General features: G+C 36.3%; 1 protein-coding gene across 2 annotated transcripts in view; it reads left to right on the forward strand.

Moving 5' to 3' along the window:
* The first annotated feature begins 19,940 nt into the window (after positions 1 to 19,940).
* The window catches only part of pex5la (peroxisomal biogenesis factor 5-like a), a 74,458-nt gene continuing 67,218 nt past the window's right edge, over positions 19,941 to 27,180 (forward strand). For both annotated transcript variants that reach the window (XM_044129469.1, XM_044129470.1), the window contains exon 1: positions 19,941 to 20,387. In XM_044129469.1, coding sequence (XP_043985404.1) covers positions 20,367 to 20,387 — 21 coding nt within the window. In that variant the 5' untranslated portion in view covers positions 19,941 to 20,366. The remainder of the gene's footprint in view (positions 20,388 to 27,180) is intronic.

Here is a 27,180-nt window from a genome sequence, read left to right on the forward strand (position 1 = left end):
TAATAAATTCAAACAATTAGGATATTATCTCAAGATATTGTTTTTGCAGAACATAGCTGCCCTTGCAGTTAGCTTCTCTACATATGTCTGAAATATTGTTTACACAGAGAAGCTGGACATGTTTGAAAAAACCCCAAAGAAAACATAAAGAGTGAAATAGATTGTGATCTAGTATTAAAATGACTGATTTTCATTTCCTAATTCAAATAATTAATTACAGTTAATCCAGTAATTTGGTGGTTTTTTGATCTGTAACCAACATATATTGAAGTCAAACAATTTATAGTTGCACTCATGGCCATAAGGAGTCTCCCACATGCAGAGGAAGCAGGAAACCTTGGCTCTGGTGTCACTCCCATCATCCTCTCCCCAATTTCAACTTCTGACCTCAAGAGTGTCCAGCAGAACCAGCTGAGCCCAATCATTGCCTGCCAGCTGCTCCCCTACAGGCAACATGTAGCTCCAGGAGGCAAAGGTCACCGTGATGCGGTGTCAATTGAGGCTAAAAATTTAACATTCTGGTAACTGCTGATGGAGGCTATATGGAAACTCAGGTCATTTGTGCATGATCTTTAAATTTATCAATGATCTAAAATATAAAGCATAATTAAACTAAAATGTCTCCCTGTCCTTTTTGCACATTGAGTAGCCAGATATAAAATACCTAAAACCACAAAAGTGGAAAAAAAATGGCTGAGCTCCAGGGTTGCTGTGGTGGTGAGGGGGTTAAACACATCCCACATAAGGAGGCTTTAGCCCTCAATGCGACTGTCGCAGGTTTGATTCCCAGCCTGGTGACCTTTGCCGCATGTCTTACCTCTCTCTTTTTACCTAATTTCCTGTCTTAGCACTTTCAAATAAAGGCCACTAGAACCAAAAAAAACTTGTAAAAAATGGCTGAGCTCCTGTCATAATTCATCGATTCTTCCAGTATTTTACAATGTTGCCCCACAAAATATAATATTGCAAACAATATTACTATCCTATTTCTCAAAATCATTCCAGCGTAGAAATGTTACATCAACAACGTATGAGAAATGATAGTCTTACTCCTGAAGGAGAGATAAACTCTCTGAAGCTCAAAGTGTTAAGTGTGACTCAGAATGCACTAGTGTCTCAGAACAAATCAAAATTGTAATTTAGTAAAGGGCCAATTAGGTGCTCTATTAAGCTCTGATTTATTTTGCTGGATCTTATAATACCAGATTTCTCTTGTAAAGTGCTCATACATCATGCGGGTTGCTGGTTTATAAAATGAAATTATATGTCACATATTTTGATTAACGTTCTCAATAAAGAGTGAAAAAAGAACAAAGAAGCCATTGCTCCTAAGCCTCCATGCATTAAAAAGACCATCAGTCATTTATTGCAATGAAAATGTGTTGATGTGATACACAGGGACAGTTTATAAACCATTATGACTGCAGAATGTTTTGATTTAATCCTCCTATGCTCTTTAGTGACAATTACAGACGATAAAGTCCACAGGAAAGGATTTATAATAAAAAGCACACCAGAACTGATGTGAAGATGAATCTTGTATGTTACTCTGAATAGCCATGCCAACAGCTGAGCTGCCATAACAAGAAGGAGTAATAGCTTCATATAATGACTTGTCAGAACTGGTATGAAAAAATGAGATATAAATAGCCCAACTTGCAGTAAAAAAAAGAAAAAAAAAAGACATGGCTATTTTTACTGTGCCATCTTCTCTTCTGTCTAATTTTAGTTAAAAAATGAGTCCTAGCTGTCCAGGCACTGCACTCATCCATCTGCAAAGATCCTGCATGTGTTACTGTAAATGAACAACTCTGGGAGTCGTCATAAATTCTGACACTTCTGGCAGAACTGCAGCTCTCAAAGTCAAATCAGTTTGCCTCTTTTGATTAAAGTGAAGCATTTAGACATTTCTGGGATTTCTGAAGTTAGTCCAAGCCCCAGAAGAGATAATGGTGTCACTGACTTAACGAGAAGTTTCACCTTCGCTGCACCCCTGGAGGAAAAGGAGGCATTAGCCCACCATACTGGATACACTTCTGCAACTCAGCTCCAGCTTCTGCAGGCCAGCTATATGACTTGTAATTGGTCGGTGCAATTAGAGCAATTTACTCTGTTCTGTTCGCAGACCCCACAGGAGTGCAGTTTGGGTCAAAAGCTGAAAAGTGAAGGCTTAACGTTTAATTAGAGGAAAATTAAGAGACGCGCTGTTTTCATCCAGACATACAGACAGACAGACAGACTTCCAGAAATGTAATACTAAATTGTAAAGTCATTGCAGAGACTGATTCAATGTCAAATCTAAAAAACATGCTGAATATTTATAGTACTATAAAAAAAGTATTTCTCCTCTAATACATTTTCATTGTAATTAAAAACTCCAGATCTTCAAAAATATGTTTTCAAATAAATAATTTATCAAGGAAATATATAAAACAAAAGAACCTGGCCTCATCTTCAAATATAATCACCCCTGTGTTAAATGATAGATGGTGCTAATACATTTTTGGTTCATATACACTGGCTACACCAGGACCTGATTATTGCCAAGCTGTAGAAACAAGCCCTCATTTAAAAAAAATTAAAAAACAAAAAACAAAACACTGTCTGACAACATAACCTGAAAAAATTAAAACAAGAACTCTGTGGAGTGGCTAAACTTTTTTTGCAGCAGTGTACAACCATGGATTGAAATAATAAGTTCTTTTATTTTGCTGACGTTACTCTGTAGTACTCAGTTTCCTTTAACATTTTATGAACCTCTATTAAAGTAACTAAAGTCTTTTTGGCAATAAAAGCATGCACACGAGATTCCTGAGACGTTTAATTGTATCGGACGTGCTAACTGAGTCAGAGATGCCCTGTTTGTTTTGTTTTTGTTTTGTAGAGCATTAAGCGGTCTGACCTCAGGGTGAGCCTGCCTCCATGTCCACTCCTGAGACGACTGGGAGCTTATCTAAATGTTTTCCATTTGAAATTGATCTTGAAAGTTGACTGATGGACTCAAAATTATTTTGAAATGGCTTTGTATAATGAAAGGGTGAGATTTCAATAAATGACGTGATGACAGATGTAAAATCAAGATCATCTTGAAGTGACACAATTTAAACTTGCATCACTAATTCTGTGCTTTCTGGTAAAATGGTTCTTGATTGCGTCATATTTAATTTGCCTCTGCTTTGCTATTTTAAACACATATGTTCTCAGACACTTTTGTCCTGTAAACTCTACAATCCTGCCATCCAGTTACCCCAGGAGGAGTCATCCTGGTAAAACATGTCAGCAGTGCTGAAAGAGTGAGGAGCCTTTCTGCTGTGTCAGGGGAGTTCCTGGTAGTAACCTCACCATGGGTGACTCTGATCATTGAGTAGCAATATAAATGGAAATTAGGCCTTCCAATGTAGAGAGAAGGGAGTGTGAGGAAACAATGTCGGCTTCTAGATCAGTAACAAGATTAAAGATGAAATGTTGAAACACAAGCCTGAACACAAACGTAAACCTTTCTCCCAGTGGAAAGCTTGTTTCCTTTTTTTGTTTTTAAAGTCTGATATTTTTGAACGCTGAAATATTTTGTCTAAAACATACCCAGAGGCAACTGTTTCTTACAAATGTCTAAAATGATTATGTTCTTGAATACTATGTGATAGAAATCTGGGTCAACTTTTATGAAAAGAGTGACTTTTCAAACGAGGTGAGGCAGGGAACGTTTTATCAGGAAACCAGCTAAACACATCTGTTTGTACCTACTGCCGGCGGCCTGTTTCTGTGATCCTAAAATACCCTGCATAGCAAGATGCTGGAGTTTATTCTCTGGCATTGTCAGAATACTTCAAACTGCGAGAAACCACAGGTGAGACAGGGTCAGATCAGCTGATGTGTGATGTGACAGCAGATTTCCAGGGTGTGAGCTCTCTCAGAGACAAATTAAAGACAGAATGAAGACAGACAGAGGCCTTTCAGAGAAGGGAAGTCTTTGAGGACCAGTTTAGCTTTTCAGTCACCATGATAATCAAGCTTTTCAGCAAGGAATTGGAAACAGTTTGAGTGCTTGTCTGTGTTTCCTGAACTGGTGGCTGGTGAGTAATGTGGCTCAACCCACATGGTTCTGTGTGTGCCTCAGGGGTTTTCAGACACAGACCCTGCCCCAGCAGGAAGCTGAAGAACCTGTGGCCATCATCTGTTCAGACAGCAGTGGCAAATAACTGTTCACAAACCCTTTCTCTTGCCAGCATGATGACATGACTGCTTACGGGTAATGGAAATGACCAATGACTGCCTAAAAATACAGTCAGAAATGTTAAATGTGCCACTATAGTTACAGGGGGCGGTGCCGGGTGTTATGTGAAACTCCTTTTGAGTTTTATGTCATGGTATTTTATTCCTTCATTAAATTCATACCCGGAGTGTTGAGTTGACTCTTTCACGCATGCTTGTGGCATCCTGTAATATATATATTACCACAAATATTTCCACAAAGCTTCTCTTTGGAGCTGCAGCCTCCAGCCAAGCCTCCACCTCACAGAGCCCCCCTTCCCCTCAGCTCCTCTAGACTAGCAGCAGCAGGAGCAGCATTTGGCAAACACCTGGTGGAACTGCAAGTCTGCTGAAGCAGTTTTACAAACTACTTCTCAATCCACTGCTCCTAAGAACAGTTGTTAAAGGCATAATGGTATTTTAAAGAGACAGAGGCCCCTTTTTAAGACATCAAACTGCGAAGTCAAAGTTATGTTTGATATATAAAGAATTTTTATAACTGAAAAAATTATTGTTAGAAAATGGCACATAATGGAATCTTCAAGTAAAAGTAGTGACAAATGTAATCTTTTTGTGATGTGTTGCAGTTTTCTTTTGATTAATGCTGATATTTGTTGCTCCATTTAGAGACGCATTTATTAGATTGTGGATGAATTTCCCAATATTATGAAAAGGCAAAGATTTAAATGCACTCATCAACATCAGTTAAAGATATAATAATCAGCAGTATAGGGTTGTTTTTTATTAATTCGTTGTCAGCAGCTCCTGTTTGAAACATCTCACTCAGACTTTGTGAGTTGGGAGATGCTGCAGTCCTTTTTGACCCTGAGCAGGCTAAGCAGGCTCTCAAAATGGATGGATGGATGTTTGCTCTTGTTTGTGTCAAGAGTGGAGCTTGACTCAGCAGCCATGCACTGGGGACCGGGTAGGTTAGACCAGCCGGCTTTCTCAGAGCTCTCAGACATCGCATGACAATTTGACCTGTCAGCTTCCCTGGACTTAAAACATTTCATTTTATGTTTGTTCTCTCAAGTCTCAGAGCCACACAACTCTTCCCCCTCAATCAAGACTGAAGACTTTTAAAAGATGTTTTGAACAATTCATAGTATCAGGTAATATTTGCAGTGCAAAGGAAGAAATCACAAAGACTGCTGCTCGTGCAATTACACTGAGCAATCATCACAGCATGACCTGAGACCTGCTAAGAGAGGAATAAATACATATAAATTAAGCTGATATGCTAATAGCATAAGAGGCATTTCAGTTTATTAAAGAAGCAGTTTCTCAAAGAGTATCTGTTTCCATTTGAAAAATAGAAACTTTTTTAGTTTTTTTTGGAAAACAACAGAGAATGGGAAGTTTTTTTTCTGCCCATGTTGTGAAGTTATATTTCACTTTATGCAAAAAATGTATCCCATAGACTATGATTCATATAGTCAATGGACCATATGAAACACATTAATTAATGTTTTTTTGCAAGGAATTGATGGTTATCTTCGTCTATCGTCAGAAAAAAGGCAGCTAAAATCTCTGCAGACCCCACACATCCTAGACACAGACTGTTTCAACTTTTACCGTGAGGTCACTGCTAGGAGGCGCTATTTGCAAAAACGACTTCCTAAACACATACAATCAAAATGCACAAATAGATTCAATCAAGTCTTCCTCTTTTATAAAAACCAAAACCTGTTCATTTACAAACTGACAAGAAAAAGTTTGTATTCCCCTTTGTTAAATGTCTTAATTGAGAGCAAAGCAGGACAGAAGTCTTTTGTTTGTGTACACAAATATTGAGAATGGAGCTGCTCCTGATTCAGATTTATGAGTGAGAGAAAAAGCAGAGAAAGAATCATTTAGGGGTAAATTTTACCTTGTGGTACTGATCATGTTTTCTGACCCTTTGCTTTTTCTGTTTAACAAAAGCCATAAATGAGTGTCAGGAAGAAACTGTCTTGTATATATGTGTATTTGAGTGGTGCTTGTCCTTGCTTCCATACTGAAGACTTGTTAAAAACAAGCAGAGTGGCTGTGAACTCCCCTAGAGGCATTAAAGAGGTGTTATGTAAGACAGTTGTTGCTCTTATTCCAGTTGTTGGCTGTATTTTGGTTTCCCAAACTCCTGCCTCACATTTCTTCTGTTCGGACAAAAGGTAAGACACAACACATACTGAAATGTCATCAGTGTGTTTCTCTTTTGAATCACTGCAGCATAACAGTATGAATATTGATAATTTTCTTATCACATCTTTTAAATCAGTAAGTTATAGAAAGGATATATGTTTATTAAATGTCTTGATCTAAAAAACCATCTTGCCATCTCTTCCTTGTGTTTTCTTGCCTTCTTTCACAGTTCTGCTCGATTCTAATCTTCCTTCAGGACTTTCTGCGTTTTATCCTATTGAGTTTAATTTTTCTGGAAGGATTTCAACAGGGCCAAACAGTGAAGAGAAGAAGTTATACAAACTGACATAAATTTTCTGATCTGTTTTAGAGTTGTAGTCCACCTGCAGTATGTCAATGGCAACGGAGAAAGTAAACAAGCTTTGCCACGAGGAATTAATGGTAAGCTTCATAACGTCAAACTTTAACAACTGGGTAAAATTTAAAACTTCAACAGAGTCCAAGTCTCCCAGTGACCTTGAACATGTAAGTGGGTATATCCAAGGGACAGATGGATGAATACCTTGAAATTATTTATGTTTAGTCTGACTGTGAAGTAATAGGAGAAAGATACTTGCTTTTCAAAATGAAAAGATCCAAAAAAATCTGTAGCATGCGTTTCTATTCTGTGCCCTTTACTTTGACGCCTCTAAATGTGGTGCTGTGAAATCAACTATTATCAGACGTCAACTAATAAGTTACTCATGTCTTTGTATTCTTTTTTAGGGGCAACTTTGTATTGGATACAGGTCTGTTACAGCACAGAAAAGCTTCAATCTAACCCAAAATAACAGTTTTTACTTACATTTTACAAATATCACATTAAATAAAATTATGGTATACACAGCTTAGATTAAGACTGAAATACTATTTAGTGAATGTGAGTAGAGAATAGTAAAGGACAAATAATACTCTCTCTGAGTTTATATTTTCCGTTTTCTGGTTAAAATGATGGAAAATATTTTTGAAAATGTAAATCATACAAGTTCTCCTCCACTCGGACTCCTCACAGTTATTACTTTAGGCTATGAAACAGAGCAGCTGCTCCAGAGTTACAAAGACTGCGCCATAGTTTCAGACTTTCCATTATATTTCAAGTGATTAATTTGACTTGCCAAAGCAACATAGAGGAATGAGTAATTAACTTCTGAAATTTGGGTGCAATAAATGTTCTAAAATTTAATTTCTTTTTATACATCAGAACAGTGAATGTAGATAAAACAAATAAAAAAAAAAACGTAAAAAGTTCTCACCGTTAAAGCTTTTTATTCTGCTTTTGTTGGCATGATAACGACCAGCAGATTTGGAGATTAAATCAACTTAAAATTAAGAATATGCTAAATGTTAGTGTTATAAGAAACGATGGCAATGTAAATGAAAGTTTAACAATTTTTAGATTATTTTCAGATGGTCATTTCTCTTTGTCCTCATAGTTTAGTCAGTGAAAGAAATAAAGGGAAGTAAACCTGGTAATAAACGACTGAAAAAACTAGATGACTTTTCATTTAAACTGCAAGCTTATAGGTGTCTCCAAAAGGAACCATAAAGATGGAAAAGTAACTTCCCCTTCACACTTATGCTTTCCTTTCTGCTTAGATTTCACAAATGTGACAAGTCCAGGTTGAGTGAGAAAGAGATGCACTGGCTGAAAGAGCATAATAACACGGAGATTGCTTTCTCATTTAATTCATCAAATGTAGCCTGGAATCAGCCAACCTTGGCAGTGATATGCTTACTGTCTCAGTCATTCTGTGTCTAAAGAGTCTCGTTTCAGTTAGAGCAGCAGGAACACGGCAAAATATTTTCTTATGCAACATCACAGTTAGAGGAATTTTGCAACTAACACGGATGCATTCAATGCAATGTGACAAATGTAGGCATTGTGTTAAATTTATTCCATCAGTTCCAGGTGATACAAAAAACATCTGGCTTTTCTGTGAGGTTACTTCATATTAAGTTTTATTTTTTCATTGGTTTACTTTTTAGAAAGACAGTTCACCGGTAATATTGTGAAAACAATCTTACCCACTGAAGGGTAGGTTTTTTTGAGAAAAAAAAAATAAAATAGAAAGAGGAAGCAATACTTATAAAATGAAAAACCAACAACCTAATTATGTCGGAGAGTGGAAGGGATGTTATGTGTGCACAATAAGACTCTCTTCTCTCTTTGTGCTGGTGAGTGTCTGGATTCTCTGGCTTTTTATAACGAGGATCTGGGAGATAAAAATCTCAGCCAAGGTGGCTGCTAATCCAAAACAGACACTGATTACAGCACAGAGGTAGCATTTGTTCACCTTAAAAAAACAAATACTACATTTGTGAATAATTCTAAAATCAGAATAAACTGAACAATTTAAATTACTTTGTTAACATATTTATCCTGAAAGTTGTATTATATTTAGTGAGACTTTTTGTAGAATGTTGCTACGGTTATCAATAATATTTACCCTGTTCACTTGTTTTATTTAGTTATCTGGACCTCCTGTCTAAATGTTTCTCACTTGTGTTTAATATCTTTTTTACCCTGCACATTTAGCTACAGTTGAAAAATTATATTTTCATTCATCTCACAAAACGACAATGTTGCAATGTCTAAAAGACAATTTAGAATAACTTTTTTCCAGTGAGCTTCATTTAAATCCAATTTATTGAGTTAAATAGAAACAAACCGTTTGATTTCTTTTACCTTGACTTCATGACTTTATGACTTCCCCAGCACACAAGTCATGTATGGTTTTGTGTAAAATGTGAATGTCAAGAAACCGTCCCCCACCCCTCCAAAAAATAGCTGTTAACGGAGTTGTTGTGCAGAGAGTCAAAATTCACCACAAAACCACCAAGAGAGGAAGAAGATATTACTCTAAAAGCAAAATAAAAAACTAAATTGTTGTGTTTACTCAAATGCATATTGAAAACCTTTATAAATTGTTCCCTTGTGTGTCGTCTTCTATATACTCATAATTAAAAAGTGCCAGAAATAAGAAATGTCTTGCCCTAAAGAGCAACTATTGAAGCTTGAACAGATCAAACAATGTTGCTCACGGTTCTAGCTCTGATTGGTTTTACACAACGGGTGAAATAAATCCTTCAACTTTAATCTTCATTCAAATCAAATCTGGTCATTTTCTGTTCTACAAGTTATGAATGATTTTTGGGGGGTGGGAAGCACTGGCTACAAAATCCTGCTCTTAACACAGTATTATGTAATGTCACACACACACAAAAAGGATAAATCTGCAGCTAAGAACATTATTACATCACAGTTGTTTCATTCTTCATCTCACCATTTATCTGGTCATTCTAACACTGTTGTAACTTGCAATCAAATATTACATTTCTGCTTTTATTTAACATATCTACAACTATTCAAATACTGTTTGCTTGTTGGATAATGTGTCTAACCTGCTATAAAAAAAGGGAAAACTTAAAAGACAGAATACAGCATGTTATAAAGTTATAAATTCCAACGAGTGATCCACAGAGAGGCTCATATGTTACGTGAAAGATTTTAAGAATTTAACCAACATCTTTTCCATTACAACTAGCAAGCAATCCTCTTCAAAAGCATCAATATATCAATACATAACTCAATCCCAGTGAACAGCTGAATGCTAAATGCGTTATAAAGATTACAAATGTCTACATTTGCAATGAGGACGTAAACTCACAAGTTTGAAAAGGTAAGATTAAGAATAAGAGTCCTGACCAGGTCACATAAATGAAATAAATGAATACACAAATAAATAAAAATATTATCTCTAATTCCATCTAGCTCTTGTTTTTACCCACATAATTCCTGAATTGGTCATGTTGGTGATGTGAGGAAGGATGTGCTAACAACAGGTATTCATGTTTTTGGATTAGGAGATAGAAATATCCGGGACAATGATACACTGATTCCTCACTTCCTCCCCCTTCCCAAACATATCTCAGTTTGGATTTTTTTTTTTTTATGCTCGAAGAAGTACTATTACATAAATCCAAAGTGAAAGTGTTTTCAAAAAGTAAAAGTGATGTAATCTTACTTTCTTAACACCAAGACTTATTGCTGAAATAATCTTGCATAATGATGCAATCATGCAGCTTTCTTTTCCTCAATAGGAGGCAGGAGACGCTGCAAGACAAGCAGGAACACTTGAGAGTGATATTTGCCCCAAAGTGGAAAACATCGTATGATACTTAAGTAAGTAAGTACTTCAGGAAGTAACATTCAGTGACAATAGTTTGGTCGGGAAATGTACAGAACCTCATACTTATGCTATTTTGGATTTTTCAATTGTCAGAAAAATGAAAGTTTGATATTTCTGCTTATTACCACAAAGAAAAAACAAATGAAGCAAGACAAAATGGGAGGATCAGAATGGGAAACAGCTCATCGTTATTCACACAGTTCAGTGGTTTAATCTGTTTAAAAAAGTTCATTTAAATCCAGAGTTTATCAGTCAGGATAACAGATGAAAATGTGGAGGTAAGAGGCAGAGACCCCCTACAGCATCATTTAGTTGGATGTTTCATTTGACTGCTGTCTCATTCATTATGTCTATTCATCCATGCACTCCTCACACTCCAGCTGACAAGAGGGCTGAATAATGTCGATCTGAATTGCTGTTTTGGGTATCTATTGTAAAATGAGTCATTCTTTTCTGCCTCTACGATACATGTGTGTAACTGTTAGTCTCAGCTTACAATTTGACATATGTTGTGGTTTCAGTGGGTATTTTGTACTTTGGATTTATTGTTCTTTTGTGGCTAATCTCTATTCTTTTGTTTTCCCTATAAAGCATTTTAAATTACTCTGTATGCAGAACATAAAAACTTACATTGTCAATTTTAGAAAAAGCTACATAAATGTTGTTTGCGAATGACGACAGCAACACTGAAACAAATTAGATTCAGCAAAAAGTTCCAGAGTGTTTTGAATCTTTGGCAAAAAAAAAAAAAAAAAAAAATGTGAGTTTGATTTATAATAATTTACTTGTTTAAATTTTTAGAAGCCAGCCCTTAAGGTCTTTTCATATTTAAAAGCCAGATATAATAGTTTAGGATGAAAAGAGCAATACAGCTGACAACATTTGTGATTTGTTTATCACCAACATCACTTGTTAAAAAAAAAAAAAAGTGGGGATAATTCCTGGACAATCTAATGCAGTTGTACTATTGGTGTATTTTTATCATTATATCATGTAGCGAGATACTGTACAGTCCACAAGTGGGAAAACATTCCACATACAACCACACAGTACACATTTAAAACAATTACAGAAAAATATGAAAACCTTAAACGTGAAAACAAAAAGTTGGAAATAAATATGGAAAAATGTTGCATGTAGAAAGAGTGTGGGAATTATAGTCGAAGGTTTTACCTTGCGTTTCACATATGGAAATGAACCCAAATGTTTTGCATGTCACCTGTGCTTTAATATGTGTTTTTAGTTGTCATCATATTTAGAACATGTGGCCACACTTTTTAAAAATTGACTCCAAATGTAAATAGTTGAAAAAAAACTTGCCAATTTCATGTATCTTTCTTTAAGTACAAGCAAAAAGGCACAATTCAGCCTCCTATATCTGAACCAGTCTCTAAAGTTGGGTCATCACAGGGGGTTTGTTGTACATCTGGATACCAGAGCTTCCTAGTTTTGACTTTATTTATACGCCTCATAAAGTGTTCCTAAAGAGCTGAAGAATATGCTACTTTTGGACCTCACAGGTGCCATATAACATCAGTTAGTTTTTTGTTTTTTTTAAGGAGAGAGTTTAATATTTAATCATGAGGAAAAATGAAATTGAAACGTTTTTTTTTAAGATTCTTCCAGCACAGAGCATGTCCAAAGCATCATGTAGCACCGCAGCTTTCATAGGACAGTCAACTTGAAATCTTCCCAATAAATAGATGTTTAATTTCAACAGCAATGTCAAAGGTTTTAGCACAAATGCCTGTACATCAGTACTTTCAGTAGCTGAACCAGACCCAAAGGTCAGAGGGATGATAAATTATTAACATGATCTTAAAAAGTCCATATCATCAGTATTTAATTATTCAGAAGTCTCTCCATAATCACTCCAATGCCAACTAAGAAAATTATCTAACTGCTGTTGGATCCAGTTCAAACATCTTTACCACACAGAAATCTTTCATTACAACGTTATGACCTCTTTAAAATAAATATTTTTATTACTTTTGGATATTCCAATTCAGTACACATCTATATTACCTTCTTCAGAAACCACAAACAATAAATACAGGCAGATTCATTTTCATTCTATTTTAAAACAACTACAGTCTCAGAAATTTAATTGGTTATTGCAGCGATTTAGAGCCCTAAATAGCTGCATATTTAGGGCACAGTGACAGAATTGGTTTTTTTTGTAATAAATATTTGCTGTTAGTCATTAAATTGGTAATAAAATGGGCTTTCTTCTTCATGTCACTACGTTGGAAGGAAACACAAACTCCTATTTGTAGCAGTCTAGAGTCCTCAGATTATTTTGCACTGGCTCTGAAAATTTCTCCAAACAGTAGCATCCAAACTTCTCAGAGTATTCGGCAAACTTTTCCTCCTTCAATGCTGGAATATTGCTGGAAGCCTTAAAACCTTGTAAGGTTGTCATCTAAATTAAATATAGCTTTGTTGTAACTAGAAGGAAAGGTTCCTCTTCTGTAACTCCAAAGTAAACCAATGGCAGCATGAAGTAATCTTAAAAATCTATTACATTTGATGTTTTACCTTCTCTCCCTTCCTTAAACTGGACTCATCCTGCAAGAACCATGAATGTTTTAACAGCTGAATCACTCCCATAGACAGAATGAGGGTGATTAAAGGTCATAACTGGTGGACATAAATAGCTTTTCTCAGTGAGATGTTCAGTGCAGCTGTACAATTCGATATCCATCAACTCTTCATACCTAATGATAGCTGCAACAGACACATTGGCTCCAAAAGCCGATTTGACAAATTAAAACCTGACCTCCACTGGTTTCCACTCCTAATAGCGTGTTGGAGCGAAATTTTGGAGCTCTGTTTCAGTGCAGCATTGTTCACACATTCTGCTTTACGTTTGTTAAAAACAGCTAATCTTCTTTGTAGCCACCAAGGCTTCAGCTTTGTATGCAACAATTGGGAGATGGACAAGGCCTACCTGTTCTGAATTCTGCACAGAAACGTCATTTGATACATTGCACCAAACAAAATAAGGCAATAACATACCAAAGCATTTTGTTTTAAGTTTTACCTTTACGTTTTCAAAAGGCAGTGTTTCTGTTCTATAACTGTGATGACAATTACCCACTTTTATTAGCTGATGAGTATTTATAGTGAAATACGTTTAATACCTACCGCTGCACTAATTGACCTCGCAACAAACAGTATAGTGCACAAATAAAAGGGAGGGGTCAACGTTGTTTGAAGGCACTCGCGGCCACATGTAAAAGCAGAAATCTGTATTTGCATTCGAAACACAGTGGACAATCAGTGAGTTGTAATATCAAAGCAACTCAAACCCCTTGATCCATTTTGTGGCGCTCATCACGAAAACCCTGCAATATAAATATAAATGAATGCAAATGAGCATCACTGGCTTTGTTCATCTGTAGACATTTACTTGTTATGAAAAGTTTGTATGTAAAATAATTCCAATTTGCTACACGAGGACGAGAATATTTGAGAGTTATGAATTACAATGAAAGACTTTATTTTTTCTGACATGGAAACAGTCACTAGTTACAGCACATATTTAAAGAGCCTGCTCCTTTTGTAAGCATGTTACCTTTAGAGATTCAGATGTCATGATAGTCAAGGGTTAGAAAACTGTAGGGTGAATTTATTTATCAAGAGTCATTCAATCAGGGACGGCTAAAATGGTGACACATATGAGCTTTAGTGTAAGGTTAATCATCTCCATCACCTTCATGGATGTTGACTGGATCACAGCATATTACATCTTTTTACTATTTAGTAAAAAATAAATACTGAACAGTATTTGTTTGTAAAGTGTATTTAAGTGTATATTTCACACTTATTTTTCACTAAGTGTGAGATATACACTTAATGATTCAAAGCATAGATTTCAGGAAGACTCGTCTGTATTTTTGTCCTAGATATTTTTTTAGCATTTTCTATTGATATTTTGTACTTCAAATATAATTTTTACTGGAAAAGCTCCTTCTCTGGTTTTTATTTGAAAAAAAAAAAACAGGAAAACCACATAAACAAAGAATTTATTTATTGCTTTTGGCTTAACATTTTTTGTATTTATAATCACACATATTAATATTGTTGGTAACACTTTATTTGAAGGGGTATGCATAAGACTGACATGAGTTGACACTTTTAATGGTCTTTTCATGCAAATTTTAATGGAACTTTGCATTAAAAGTGTCATTATGTACCAAATAATGCAAAGTATACATTTTTAATGGACCTTTACTCCAACTTTCTGTGCAACTCAAACATTCATAAAGACGTGTTCATGTTCATGACAGGTGTTATGTCAGTCTTATCCCCACCCCTTCAAATAAAGTGTTGCCATATTGTTCTTTTTATCATATAAATCAGAATGTGAAAATCCTCCAGGTTCTACATTTTCAAACACAAATACTGTTAGGTATTTATTTAATTAGTCACCAGCTGGAGTCAGTTCACTACTGGCATGGATAAAGAAACAGAATGCTTAAACTCTGCCTGTTCCTGGCCGTCTTTTAATTAAAAAGAAAGGGTTCTTAGAGTTCATAGATCAGATTACTGATGGGTGTTGAGATGAAGGAAAACACCTTATCTAAACCAGTGTGATTAATTAACGTTGCCCTTAGAGTACATGAGAACGACTTTGTGTTTCTTCTTTTTATTAGACACACCATGTGCAGAGCAGCAATTAAGCTCTTCTCCAAGATAGCAGTGAAAGTCAAACTGTTGGCCAGTTTGCAATTTTTCATCCAGACCAAAACAGCACAGCAAAAATCATCACTCCAACAATATTTAGTCATCAACTGTTGTTTGCAATTGGCTTTTTTAGACAAATCATGTTTAGATTATCTGCAGTGGTGATTCCTAATAAAGGGACCATGAATAGCTTTGTTTTGTTTTTTTACTCTTAGATGACATTGAGCTTTGACATTCCTTAAATATCAGTCAGGTTTGCAACATTATTTAATATTAAGGTAAATTTAATTATGATTAATAAATGTTCTTATCTCTTATACGTGAAGGTATTACTGACCAAGAAAAGCAGGCCAAGTGAAATCATATAAACAAGGATTACAATACATTTGGTTGGGTTTGTTACCATATTTTGTAATAAAGGTAATCTTATTGTCTTATTATATGGTACATTTAACAAAAACAGCTGATTGATTCCTTAAGGCAAAGAACGGCAGAGACTGAAAGGAAAAACATGTTTGTAAGCTGGTACAAAGTGTCAACAACTCTACATCATTTGACATAATTTGCTTGCTCTATTAGTTTTTCTCATTCCCCTCTGCATCTCTTGGGTTCACTGCTAACGACTTGTCCTCCCAACAGCAGAGTTGAACCGTGGCGCCAAATAAAAATAAATCACATTTTCTGCGAAGTATCCACAGGGGCAGGCAAATGGATTGGAGAATATTGAGTTTTCTGCACAATGAACAGACAGATAGAGGAAAAACTAATGAATGGCACAAAAAAAACAAAAGTAAAAGTATACATTTTGTTATAAGTTTCTTTGGAAGTCATACAGGGTGATATGTTGATGGATTGTATGGATCTATTTTGAGCAAAATTACTTAAATTGTGATGCACAGAGTTGGAACACGGCTCTTGTTAGAACATAGTTTTGTAACAATGTAATAAAAATTATAAAATGACAATTATTTAATTTATCATTTCACTATTTAGAAATGCAAAGTATATATTTTAGAAAAAAATCCTACATATTTAGCTTTTTTGTTGATTTCAAATTGATAATTTATACTTTTATGACCATTTTTTCTGTCAATCAATCTGTCCACCTTCTCTAATAACCCAGTTGGTGAAAACACACACTTTCAGATTACAGTGTGACACTGACTGAAGGTCAGACCCATCTCAGGCAAACAAACCTGGTTGGTGTCGTTGCTGCTCTTTGTTGCCTCTGCGTAAACAAAATGTAGCTGCCAGTTTGAAAAATACCAAAGGATTTAGGATTCCAATTTCTCTTTCAATTGAGGAACCAAATTGGTTTGATTACTACTTTGACCTATTGTGGTGTGAAAACAAACCTCAGATCCCTTCTGGGAAAATGACAGATACTTGCTGAGGATTGTACTTTGAGGCAAAACCTTCGTAATTGGTGCAGCCTGCAATGTTTTAAAGCTATTCACTGCTCACACAATGTATGGAAGCAAACGACAGCACCGTAACCATTCATTGCAGGTTATAATCTTTCATTAAAAATAACTAAAAACTACTCAAGAGTTTTAGACTGAAAATACATTTACTCACAAACAGGTAAAACATTAATACTAAACATGCATTTCTCAGAACAAATTCAAAGTGAAAGATTTTTTTTTTTTAACTAAAGAACTTGGTAATGCCCTTAATCTATTAAACATTTGGACAGAATCAAAAACTATCAGAAAGCTTTGCCATTAAGGCATTGAATCCAGCCTCCAGTTTTATTTGAATCCTAGGAAAATAAACCAAATGGGTTCATTAAAAAACCCATTTGGGATAAATAGCAGTATAACTATTTGTCCATTTTCTGCAGTGGAGTGTTAAATCATCGTTAAATCGAAGCAAAGCAGAGACTTTTAAGTAAAAATGGCAGTAAAACAAACATTATAATGACCATGTTCCTCTGGGGAAATACACTGCTTTTAAGAGTTTGATTATGAATATTTACTTTGGTGTTAAGAGGAACTCTTATTTTGGTACAATAATTGGGTTTGTTGGCATTTAGTTAGTAATACTTTTTTGTGGTGTGTTTGCCTTTTTAACTACCATGTTTTCTAAGAGTTGTGAGACCGTTAAATGAGGACTTAAAAACAATGTCTGGTTTTCACTTGGCTAAATGTATTTTTCAGAACAGGAATATGTCGCTAGGAAGACAAAGGTGCAGAATATACAACCCAAATATGTAGCATGTATACAAAGATCACAGAGACTGTTTTTTAACTGAAAAAGATAAGCAGTTTTAATTATTTTAATAATAAGTTGTGGCTTTAATTATTATTAATTCATACTGTCAAATAAATACAATGTCCTTGATTGATGTGGATTTTAAATCTGTCTTTAAAGTGTTACATTGGCTAATTTTCTGGGGTTATGTGGGGTTATCTGGTTCACCTTAAATATTAGTGAGGAATGTCATTCAAGGATTAATGTGAGTTCCGCCAACATCTCCACTATTTCATTCTCTAGGGATTTGTTTGACATTTCTGAAGTGGCCAAAACTTTCTGAAGGGAGAGACATTTTTGAAGCGACTCACCTTGACATCGTGTCAGAGTGCGCTCCTCTCCCAAAGCAAGAAGTGCCATCTATAGGCGTAGACTGATCATCTGAACCTTTGAGACTGTTTTGGGAAAGTTCTTCATTTTAACTTCATCAATAGCTACTTGTCTGTATTTTGTTTTTTAATACCTGAGATGAGTCATTTTTGCACAAGCTTTTTTCGGACTCCATTTCCTTATCAATCCATTGGGAATCTCCTGCTGGTTTTTCTGGCAAGTATTCCTTACTTTTATCTGCTATTATACTGATCGTCTGTCTTGGGAAGAGACCCAAAGACTCATTCCTTCAAATATCCAAGTCTGTCACTCAGAACTTAGTGGCTTTTCCTTTCCTGCCTCAAAGTAAGGCCAGTTCTGAGGGCTACTGCTCACACTCCTTCAACCGAGAGATAAGTAGCTGGCCCCTTTTGACAGCTTGCTTAATGAGAGCCTGAGACCCAGAGAGAGAGAGAGAGAGTGACTGATGTTTCCAATCAAATGGGAGGTCAACTGGATCGGAACAGATGTGAAAGAATAGAACTTTAACCTCTTTCTTGGAGCAGATAGAAATCACATAACTTGGCTGATTCCTTCACAGAAGGTTTTTAAAAGTTTCTATCTCTTGAACAACAATGTGAATAATGTCAGGATCGTCAGCGGTTTGGTTTTATAAAATTGTTTTTTATGTTTTGGAGTTATTAATTATTGTTACTGTAGTTTCACCGATACACCAATACACAGATAAGTAGGCAGTTTGGGGTTAGGAAGTGCCTTGCCCAGGGGAACACCGACATGCGGCTGGAAGAAGCTGAAGTTAAACCTACAACCTTTCGATCACAAGACAACTAATCTATAGAGCCACAGTTGCCCCAGTTTGTGTGTGTAGTTTATCCACTTAGATCAGTGTTTGTTTTTCTGAACCTGGTTTCTTTTGTGTCTCAGTCACAGCTGTTCTAAGTCCCCCTGATTAATTCATGTGTTCATATTGTGATATTTCACTTTAAATTGGGTTCCTAAGGTTTGCTTTGGTTGTCTCTTGACTGACGTTCCAACACGTAAAACTACTGAGAAAAAAAAGTCAAAGTGGCATAAAATTATATACAAGTTAAAAAAAAACTTTTACTACTCTTTTATTAGTTTTCCTCTAAACGTATCAAGTACTTAATTAACTGTAATCGTTATGAGTACATTGTCTGACTTCTTAATTTGCTTCTCAACACTGATGCTGAGTAAACACTGGGTGCTTTTCACTCTTGTGACATAACATGATCTCTGGTTAGTGACATGTTTAATTATTTACCTCTAGATGCTTTCTAGCACCCACAAGCTGTGTGAGAAGTAGCCTTATGCATCTTTAACTCAGACACTTTGTGTAGTAGAAGAACTCTGAAATTTATCATATATGTTCATATATGTTCAAGCCATGTTACCAGAAATATTTGAAGGATTTTATGTACGGTACAATGGAAGAAACAAGAGACAATAAAATAATGCAAAAGGAGTATCAGCTTGGAAAAAAGCAACCTGTTTTCATTTACATATGATGAGATAGTCACAATTTTCACACAAGCTAAGCCCTACTTGGAACATAAACCCATATGGAAAAACTGAAACACTTGAGTTAAAACAGCACATCTGCCTTTGTTGTATAAATAAATACTGCAGGCTAATTTCTGTCCCGCTTCTTGCTCGTAATTAGCTTCCTGGAAATTAGGTATCTTTTGCGATTTTGGTTATGTAATTATTTCTCCCACTAATTAGCAAAAGGGGGGCTGATTTGCGCATTACATGGCGTGAAATAGTGCACGATGTTTCAACAGCCTTCATTCACACATAGCATTTTGTCGTTTAAATTATACACACGCGTGTTCCGGGAGTTGTAAGTTTCTTCCTTGAATATTGCGCTTTGAAGGCAGATGGAGGTATGCTTGCGTGCCTCCTTGTGGAGTGAGTGCGTCAGCACTGGAGGAGGCTCCGGAGGGATGGGTGGTTGGCAAACAGGAAAGAGGAGCACGCTATAAGAGGAGCATTAGCCGGGAGACGCGTCAAAACATTTAGCCGAGAGAGGAGAGGAGGGGGGGAGGAGACACGCTGGAGAGCGCTCACAATGACGACCTGAATTGTCTTTAATGTTTGTTTGCTTTTTTGTTTGTTTGTTTGTTTTTTACTTAAAGCCTATATCTTGTTTATTACAGAACGGCACCAAACTATTAGGACGCAGTGAGGATTCGGCACCTTTTCTTTAAAGTTCGGTCCGGCGTCGCGCTCCTGGGGCGCTTCTGAGTCAAATCCTGGATAAGCGCGGGGGGCAGAAAAGTGTCAGTTTCAGCACCTGAGAGGAGGAAAGCTCCACTCTATCTGCTCCTTCTGGGAAACCCTGCCCCAAAAACTATTCTGCTGCTTCTGATGTGAACTGCCCCGGCCCGACAAGCTTTCCCCTGCCCTCTTCAAGTGAGGAAGAAGCGCACAGATCCGCTAAGGGAAGGATCGACGACCGACTGTGTGCTCAATATGTACCAGGGGCATTTACAGGTAAGAAGCCAGACTCTGCATGTTGTCCAGCATGACGGAGCAAACGGGCTCACTTCTTCCTGCAGCCCAGTTTATATCTAAGGCATTTTGTTTATGTCATGGAGGAAAGTTAGATTTGTGCTTTGTGTTCTTGTTCAGATAGAGCTAAGATTTTAACTACTAATTCCCCATCAAATCAGTTGGTCGTGTACTCCGGATTGATAGTTCACAGTGCATGTCTAAAACACGTTCAGAAACATGAAAAAGGCTAACAACACCGTGGCATGTTTGAGATTACTTTACAGAGATATCAATTTAGCAAGATCCAAGAGCACAGATTTTGACGTCATCTGGTCTGACGTCAAAACTGTAAACAGCAAAATGTGTTATGTGTCCAGAGTCCCCAAGATCTAAAACCGATTTGCAAGAATCGTGACAAAAGCGGCTATTAAAAACTGCATTGTCATGCCTCAGCTTCTTAAGTTGAAGTAAAGATTTGAAATGATCAGCTGTTTATATGCTGATCATAATTAGAATACAAAACGACACTCCAGTGTTTATTACTTAAATCCTCCTTTAACTCCAGAAGCCTGATAGTTCATAGAGAGTCTCCTGCTCCTAGACAGCTGATTATGTAATACATGCTTCCTACTGAGACACACCAAAGTGTTATAGTTCATCACACTGATGTAAGAGGATTAATTAGAAATGCTTTTAAACGTGACCAGATGCGGATCTTCATCTAAATTATATGTTTTCCATGTTTCATTCATGCTTTGAGTGTCACACGCTCTGTTTCCCATAACATGCATGCAAGTCAAAACGACTCTGTACAATTTTAACATGTCAGAATCCAGCTCAGCCTTTGTGCGAAACAAATTCAGCAAAAGCAAATGCTAATTAAAAAGTGAATGCTCTAATTAGAATGAAAACATTCGTCCTGGTGTCACTTTTGACTGTGTGTCAAATGCAGAACTGTAGGCATGCATAAAATATCAAAGTGAGGTGAAACTTTGAGTTTTCCCATCAAATCTATGCTGAATATAATCTGGAAGGAGTGAGATTGTACATTTTAAGATAGTTGAGTCTCCTGGCATTGATAAAGTATTTTTTTTTTGTTAGATTAATAATAATAAATAATATACACACTATTTTCTGCAGGTTAGAGTGCATGCATTTAAAAACAAAGGGTTTTCCTTCAATTACAAAAATGTTCATTGCAATATCCACTTTGCATGTATATTATGCATGGAAAAAATAAAACATTAAATGATTGTTGAACACAAAAAAATATTAATCTGAACCTGTTTCCCTTGTTGATTTGACCTCTGAATGAAAGCTTGTGGCATAAATAATTGAGAAATGTGCCTCCCTATTGCTTGGAATTTTAAATGTTGTTCCTACATAGACTACTGGTGCATGACTCAGTTTTTCATAGCTTGAGCTATCAGATTTCCTTCCCTGAAGTTCCTATGCTTTGGAAGTGCATCTTTGTTGCATAGTTACCGGTTAACAAGCTGGTCATTGCAGCTCATAATGCTTTAAGATAAGGGCGTCCGGTTTCAATCTCATTCGTTTTATACCAATGACTCCCTCAGTTTTTCCACATTTACCTCTTATGCAGTTCTGAATGATCTGCATACAGCGATCAAGTATTGGATGGGTCTATTTATCTTGGCGTGAGCTCAGTCTCATGAAAGAGGCCAAACCTTCATCAAGGTTGGCTTGTGTGGATCAATTCCACATGTACAGCGTCGTAGTTTGGCATGATCGGTGTTGCCTGGCAGAAACACAATGCTGGGCTCTTCTCCACTATTTTTTAAGCCATTTTATTTCCTCCAAATGCATCCACATGCCCTTTTTGTTATTGTTTTGTTGTCATGCATGTAGTCATTGTCTGCCTTCTCTAAGGGAGAAAATCACTTACTGTATCCAGTGTTGGAATAGATTCGTACACTTAAAGATAAGCAGTCCAAAGGTGTGGATGTCATTCAGCCTCGTTTCTCTTTGTGTGAGAATGGAACTGGATATTCTGTGAGGGGAGCTGACTCTGCACAGCTGTTCTTCTGTCAAACAAAACAGACATATCATTGTTAGTTTGGTTGCGTGGCTTGTTTTGATGCTATTCATCAAAAAAAAGAGAAAAAAACCTGAAGACTTTATTTCTTCTTCTTATATATCATCCCCCCACAGCAGTTCCACTCATTATAGTGGAACTGTAATGAGTTCCACTAACAGTGAATGTTAACATTCATGTTTACTGTAGATCCAATTAAGGTTGCACTGGTAGTGTTTATGTAATAGACACCCTGCCTTAATACGAGTGATACTCTGGTGCCTTCAGATATTTGGACTGTTAAGCAAAACATTATTACATAATTTGATTATCATATTCAAACTGCTGCAGGGAAGATGTTGGATGGATACAAATGCTGATAAGAAGTAGATCAAGTCTCTTAAGGTCCCAGTCATTTGCATTACTATTTTATTATGCTGCTGATTTATTTTTGCAGTTTGATCTGCCAGGTCAAACACTGTTTATAGATTTCCCTCCAGCCAATTATAGTTGAACAGAACTTGTTTTTTTTTTAAACTGCATTTTTTTTGTATAGCTGTTTGTTTCTGTGCTACAGAGATCAGAGGCAATCTGAGGCAGTAATGGTTTTCCGCATCTTTAGGGGGTTCTGTTATTTTAGAATGTATTTAATGTGATTAATCAGATGTGAAAAATGTTACAGTTCTAAATGTAAAAAATATAAATAAAAAGCACTGAGCAAGCAGGATCTCACAACGGTTTATGGAAATATGTTTCTGACCATATTGCTGCATGGTTTCATAAATTATTGTGTATAACTTGCTATCAACCTTGTATTTCTGCGTACACAAAGTTTCTCACAGACTTGGCGTTGTGATGAGGTAGTTCTGGAAGTCTCTTTAATTTACTGAATTATTTTTTTGATTAGAGGCAGCTTAAAAGCCCCGACTAATTCTGTAGTCTTTATTGTGAGTTATGTAAGTTAGATTCATGTTTGGAAAGAAAACTCCATTGACAGAACATCTTTGCTTGTTGGTGATAAGTTTTGTTTTTGAAACCAAAAGTTCATATTTAATAATTTTGTTACTTAGTTGTGGTGGAGCAGTAACATTTAGATAAATAAGTACTGGCTGATTTCAAATACAGAAATACACCCGCACAGTCTATATAGAACTTTTTGTTTGCCTATTTTCACACCAAAACATAAACATTAAATATCTATTCATTGAATTAAAGTCTAGAATCTGTGAAAGCTTAAAGATTTAAAGGGCTAGTGTTGCATTGATTTTAAAAACACAGTCTGTGCACAAAACACTGGCTTTAGCCGAGAAGTAAAAACTGAACTGTAACTGCAGAAAACCATGACCTTTACAGCATATTTTGAATTGAACTTGATAGAGTGGTAATGGTAACAGAGTTACTGTAGTGAGGAGGAGTGGAAAGGTTAATTGAAATAAAGCCATGCAGAGTGAAGCCAATCCTTTGGGAGTCAGATTAAAAACCTACATGCAGCTGGAAGCAAATAAGCTACAATTCATCTCTGAGATTTTTTGAATGTTCTCTCAGCTTTGTGAAATAATACCTTAAAATGAACAACTCTGATCTTCACAGTACTGTTATGATGAGCTGCAGGTGTGCCATAAACGGCACACCTGCAGTTTATGGCACAATATGTAAGTAGAGTAACTTTTAGGACCAACTTTTGTGTTTTAATGCAGGAATATTTATTATTAAAGTTGAAAGAGTGGCGCTTGCAGTAATTCAATATCTGTGTCCATTACGGTGTGCACACATATATTTGTCTTTGTGGGGGACTTGTTACTAATTACATATGCATTTCCCTTTGTATTAAGCTTGACTATATCACCTTCTTCTTTGTTTTAATTGTAGCAATATAATCTGAGTCTTAATGTCTAAATGATTTGAGGTGCTCCTACATTGTTGTTTGTGTGTACAGGAGTTGTTTGAAGGCATAGAGGGAGCGTTTATACAGCAGAAACAATCAGCTGCAGCTTAATGAAGTCACTTCTGTCTTTTAATTACATGAGAACATTTTACCGTCTGATTATTTAAACAAAATCAGGTTTTTACCAAAAAGAAACACCAGTCTTGTAGTAATTTTAAGGTGTCTGAGATGAAAAATATAGTTATTGGTAAAACCTTTACACTTGCTTTGCTTGTAAATAATAGCAGCATAATTGAGAGTTTGGCCACATTATAATACAGTTTGTGTGAGCAAACAGACAAGGGCAGAATTAAACACACGGAAAACAGATGTATTATATACACACATAATAGTCATGAACTTCTTCAACATGGATCAGAAGCTAATGCAAACATGACGGCTGTGAAAAGTTTATGAAAGATTATTGTCATTAATTCGGTACACAGCTACAAATTATTTGGGACTGGAGCTCCAGTCACAATTACGCTCTTTCTCCAACATGAGGTTGTTTACCTGAGGTTGTCCTACAATCCCTTTTTAATTAATAATTAGCAAATCCAACATGATGTTTGTGTATGTGGGCAATATGTTGCATAAATTGTAGTGTGATAGACTTGTTGCCATGTAACACTAATCCCCCATTTAGATCTTACTTTCACACTAACATCCAAAGTAGCAATGGGTTTAAAAGGACAGGATCAGACCTCCTGGTGCATCCTGGTGCATCCTGGTGCCATGTACCTGAGTTCAGATGGTGTCATATATTAAATGAAGTGCTCTTCTTCAGTGCTACATTATCGATTCTAATACAACTTGGAAACCGTTTATAAAGTGCTAGTGTTCAAAAAACACAATGATTGCTCAAATGAATGTCAAGGAATTGATTTGGTCTAAGTGTGGCAGATTTTATAAAGACAGAACCTGTGTTTTAAAAATGATCTAATTAATGTGTAGGACAATAATTCACTGCTTAGCACGTCACCGTCTCTGCTGGAGAATTTCCTCTGGGTACGTTTCTGCTTCACTCCCGTTACCACCGCTGCCCTACGAGCCCCCATGCGGAGAGTCCCCCTGAGCTACTGTATAAGAGTCACATTTTCTTCCTCTTACAAAAGTAGGACAAGCTCCAGCATCTTTGTCACCGGGAGCAGAGGGCAGTGCCGAAGAAGGAGCTGTTCATCCATCTCTCCTGCCCAACCCATTCATAACAGCCATTCTCCAACCGGGACTGAATTTGCTCCAGAAACAAGGCGTCTGAGGGCGTGAGAGTAGAAAGCATGGAGTCGCTTCTCAAGGGAGGCATAAGCTCTCATGGATGAGAGCTGGTCATAAACAAATATGCCCTTCACTGGTGCCAGATGTAAGCAAAACAGTTCTCCTCTGAGGGGCTGATTTATTGTAACCTCAGTAATTACCTACCATCAACTTTTAATCCAGATTTAACCTCTTGGATTGTTTTCTTTGTCAATAATCATTGTCCCTTGTGGAGTAACAGAAATCGCTTTATTGTTTAATTTGGTATATTTTTCAAAATATTCCAAAACTGTGAAAATACATTTAGCATTTTGATATTATATCATGTAGCTTTTCAATGGGTGTACAAATCCAACTTCTCAAACCAGTCAGAGTCAGGAAAAAAATAGAAGATACTAACAACTTTTCTATTTCTATTATTTATCACCTTAGCTGAATCTCTGTTTTTGTTCCAGTGTAATTTGCTCATAACAAATTTTAGGACAGAATAGATAAAATGCAACTTTAATGTGTATCATGCATTATTTTTATACTAATTTTAAATGTGTTTTGTACCTCCTGTGGGATATTTATTTTCTTCCTTTGCAAACTTCCAACTTTTTTATGAGAACATAAAGTGGCGAGTATCACTTTCAGCATAAACAGTAGCTCCTCTGCCCCAAGACAGTGATTATGTCAGATAATTGCATAGGACAAAAACTGTGGTTTGCATAATATTTCAGAAATTAACATGCACTCATTAACAGCCCTCTCAGCAGTAGTCACAGTTTCTGGTCCTTGCTAGAGCATAAACCAAACACGACCCTGTTTTTGAGGAAAACATATAAAAACATGAAGGAAAGGTGGCAGATTAATTTATAAAACTGCTACATGGTCACTTATTTGTGTGAGGCTGTAGTGAAAACAAGAACCTTTGATGCAGAGGTGCTCAGTACCTGCTCAAAACCTTCTCGCTCAACACGTGAAGGTACTGAGCGTGAAGGTTCAGTACCTGGACAGGTATGAACCTGTCTGGTACCTAGACAGTACCATTGTCTAGATGACAATGCCGAGATCATTGTCACCTAATGATCTCGGCATTAGGTGACAAAGAGCAGCACTTCCTCTTCTGACGCGCTTATCAAAATATTCACTAAGATCCCAAATGTTTGTAGCTTCATTAAAGAATAATATATTTTTTTTAAATCAACAAAATTTGTTCAAATTAATATTCTCAGTAATTATTGTTTCAACAAGGTGTTACGCAATTCAGGGCATTTTTGGTTCCATTAACAAAAAAAGACGACTCAGAAGACCGACTGACTATCACAGCAGGAGGTTAAATTAGTTAATCAACCATCGCTGTGTTCATGAGAGGCTTATTAATAATTGAGAAATAAATATCAAGCCTGGAAACCTGATATAGTAACGGACTGGATGGTATGTTTTTAACGTAATCTCTGCTCGGCCTGCGGAGCGCAGGCAGTTGCCACGGCAACGGGTGTGCTTACACGACAAAGAGAGACGGACAGTAAAAAGGTAAAAAGATATTTTACTATGGTAAAATAACAATGATTATTTTATCTTTGTTTAAATTTGCT

This window comes from Gambusia affinis, linkage group LG10, assembly GCF_019740435.1.
Source record: "Gambusia affinis linkage group LG10, SWU_Gaff_1.0, whole genome shotgun sequence".
NCBI lineage: Eukaryota > Metazoa > Chordata > Actinopteri > Cyprinodontiformes > Poeciliidae > Gambusia > Gambusia affinis.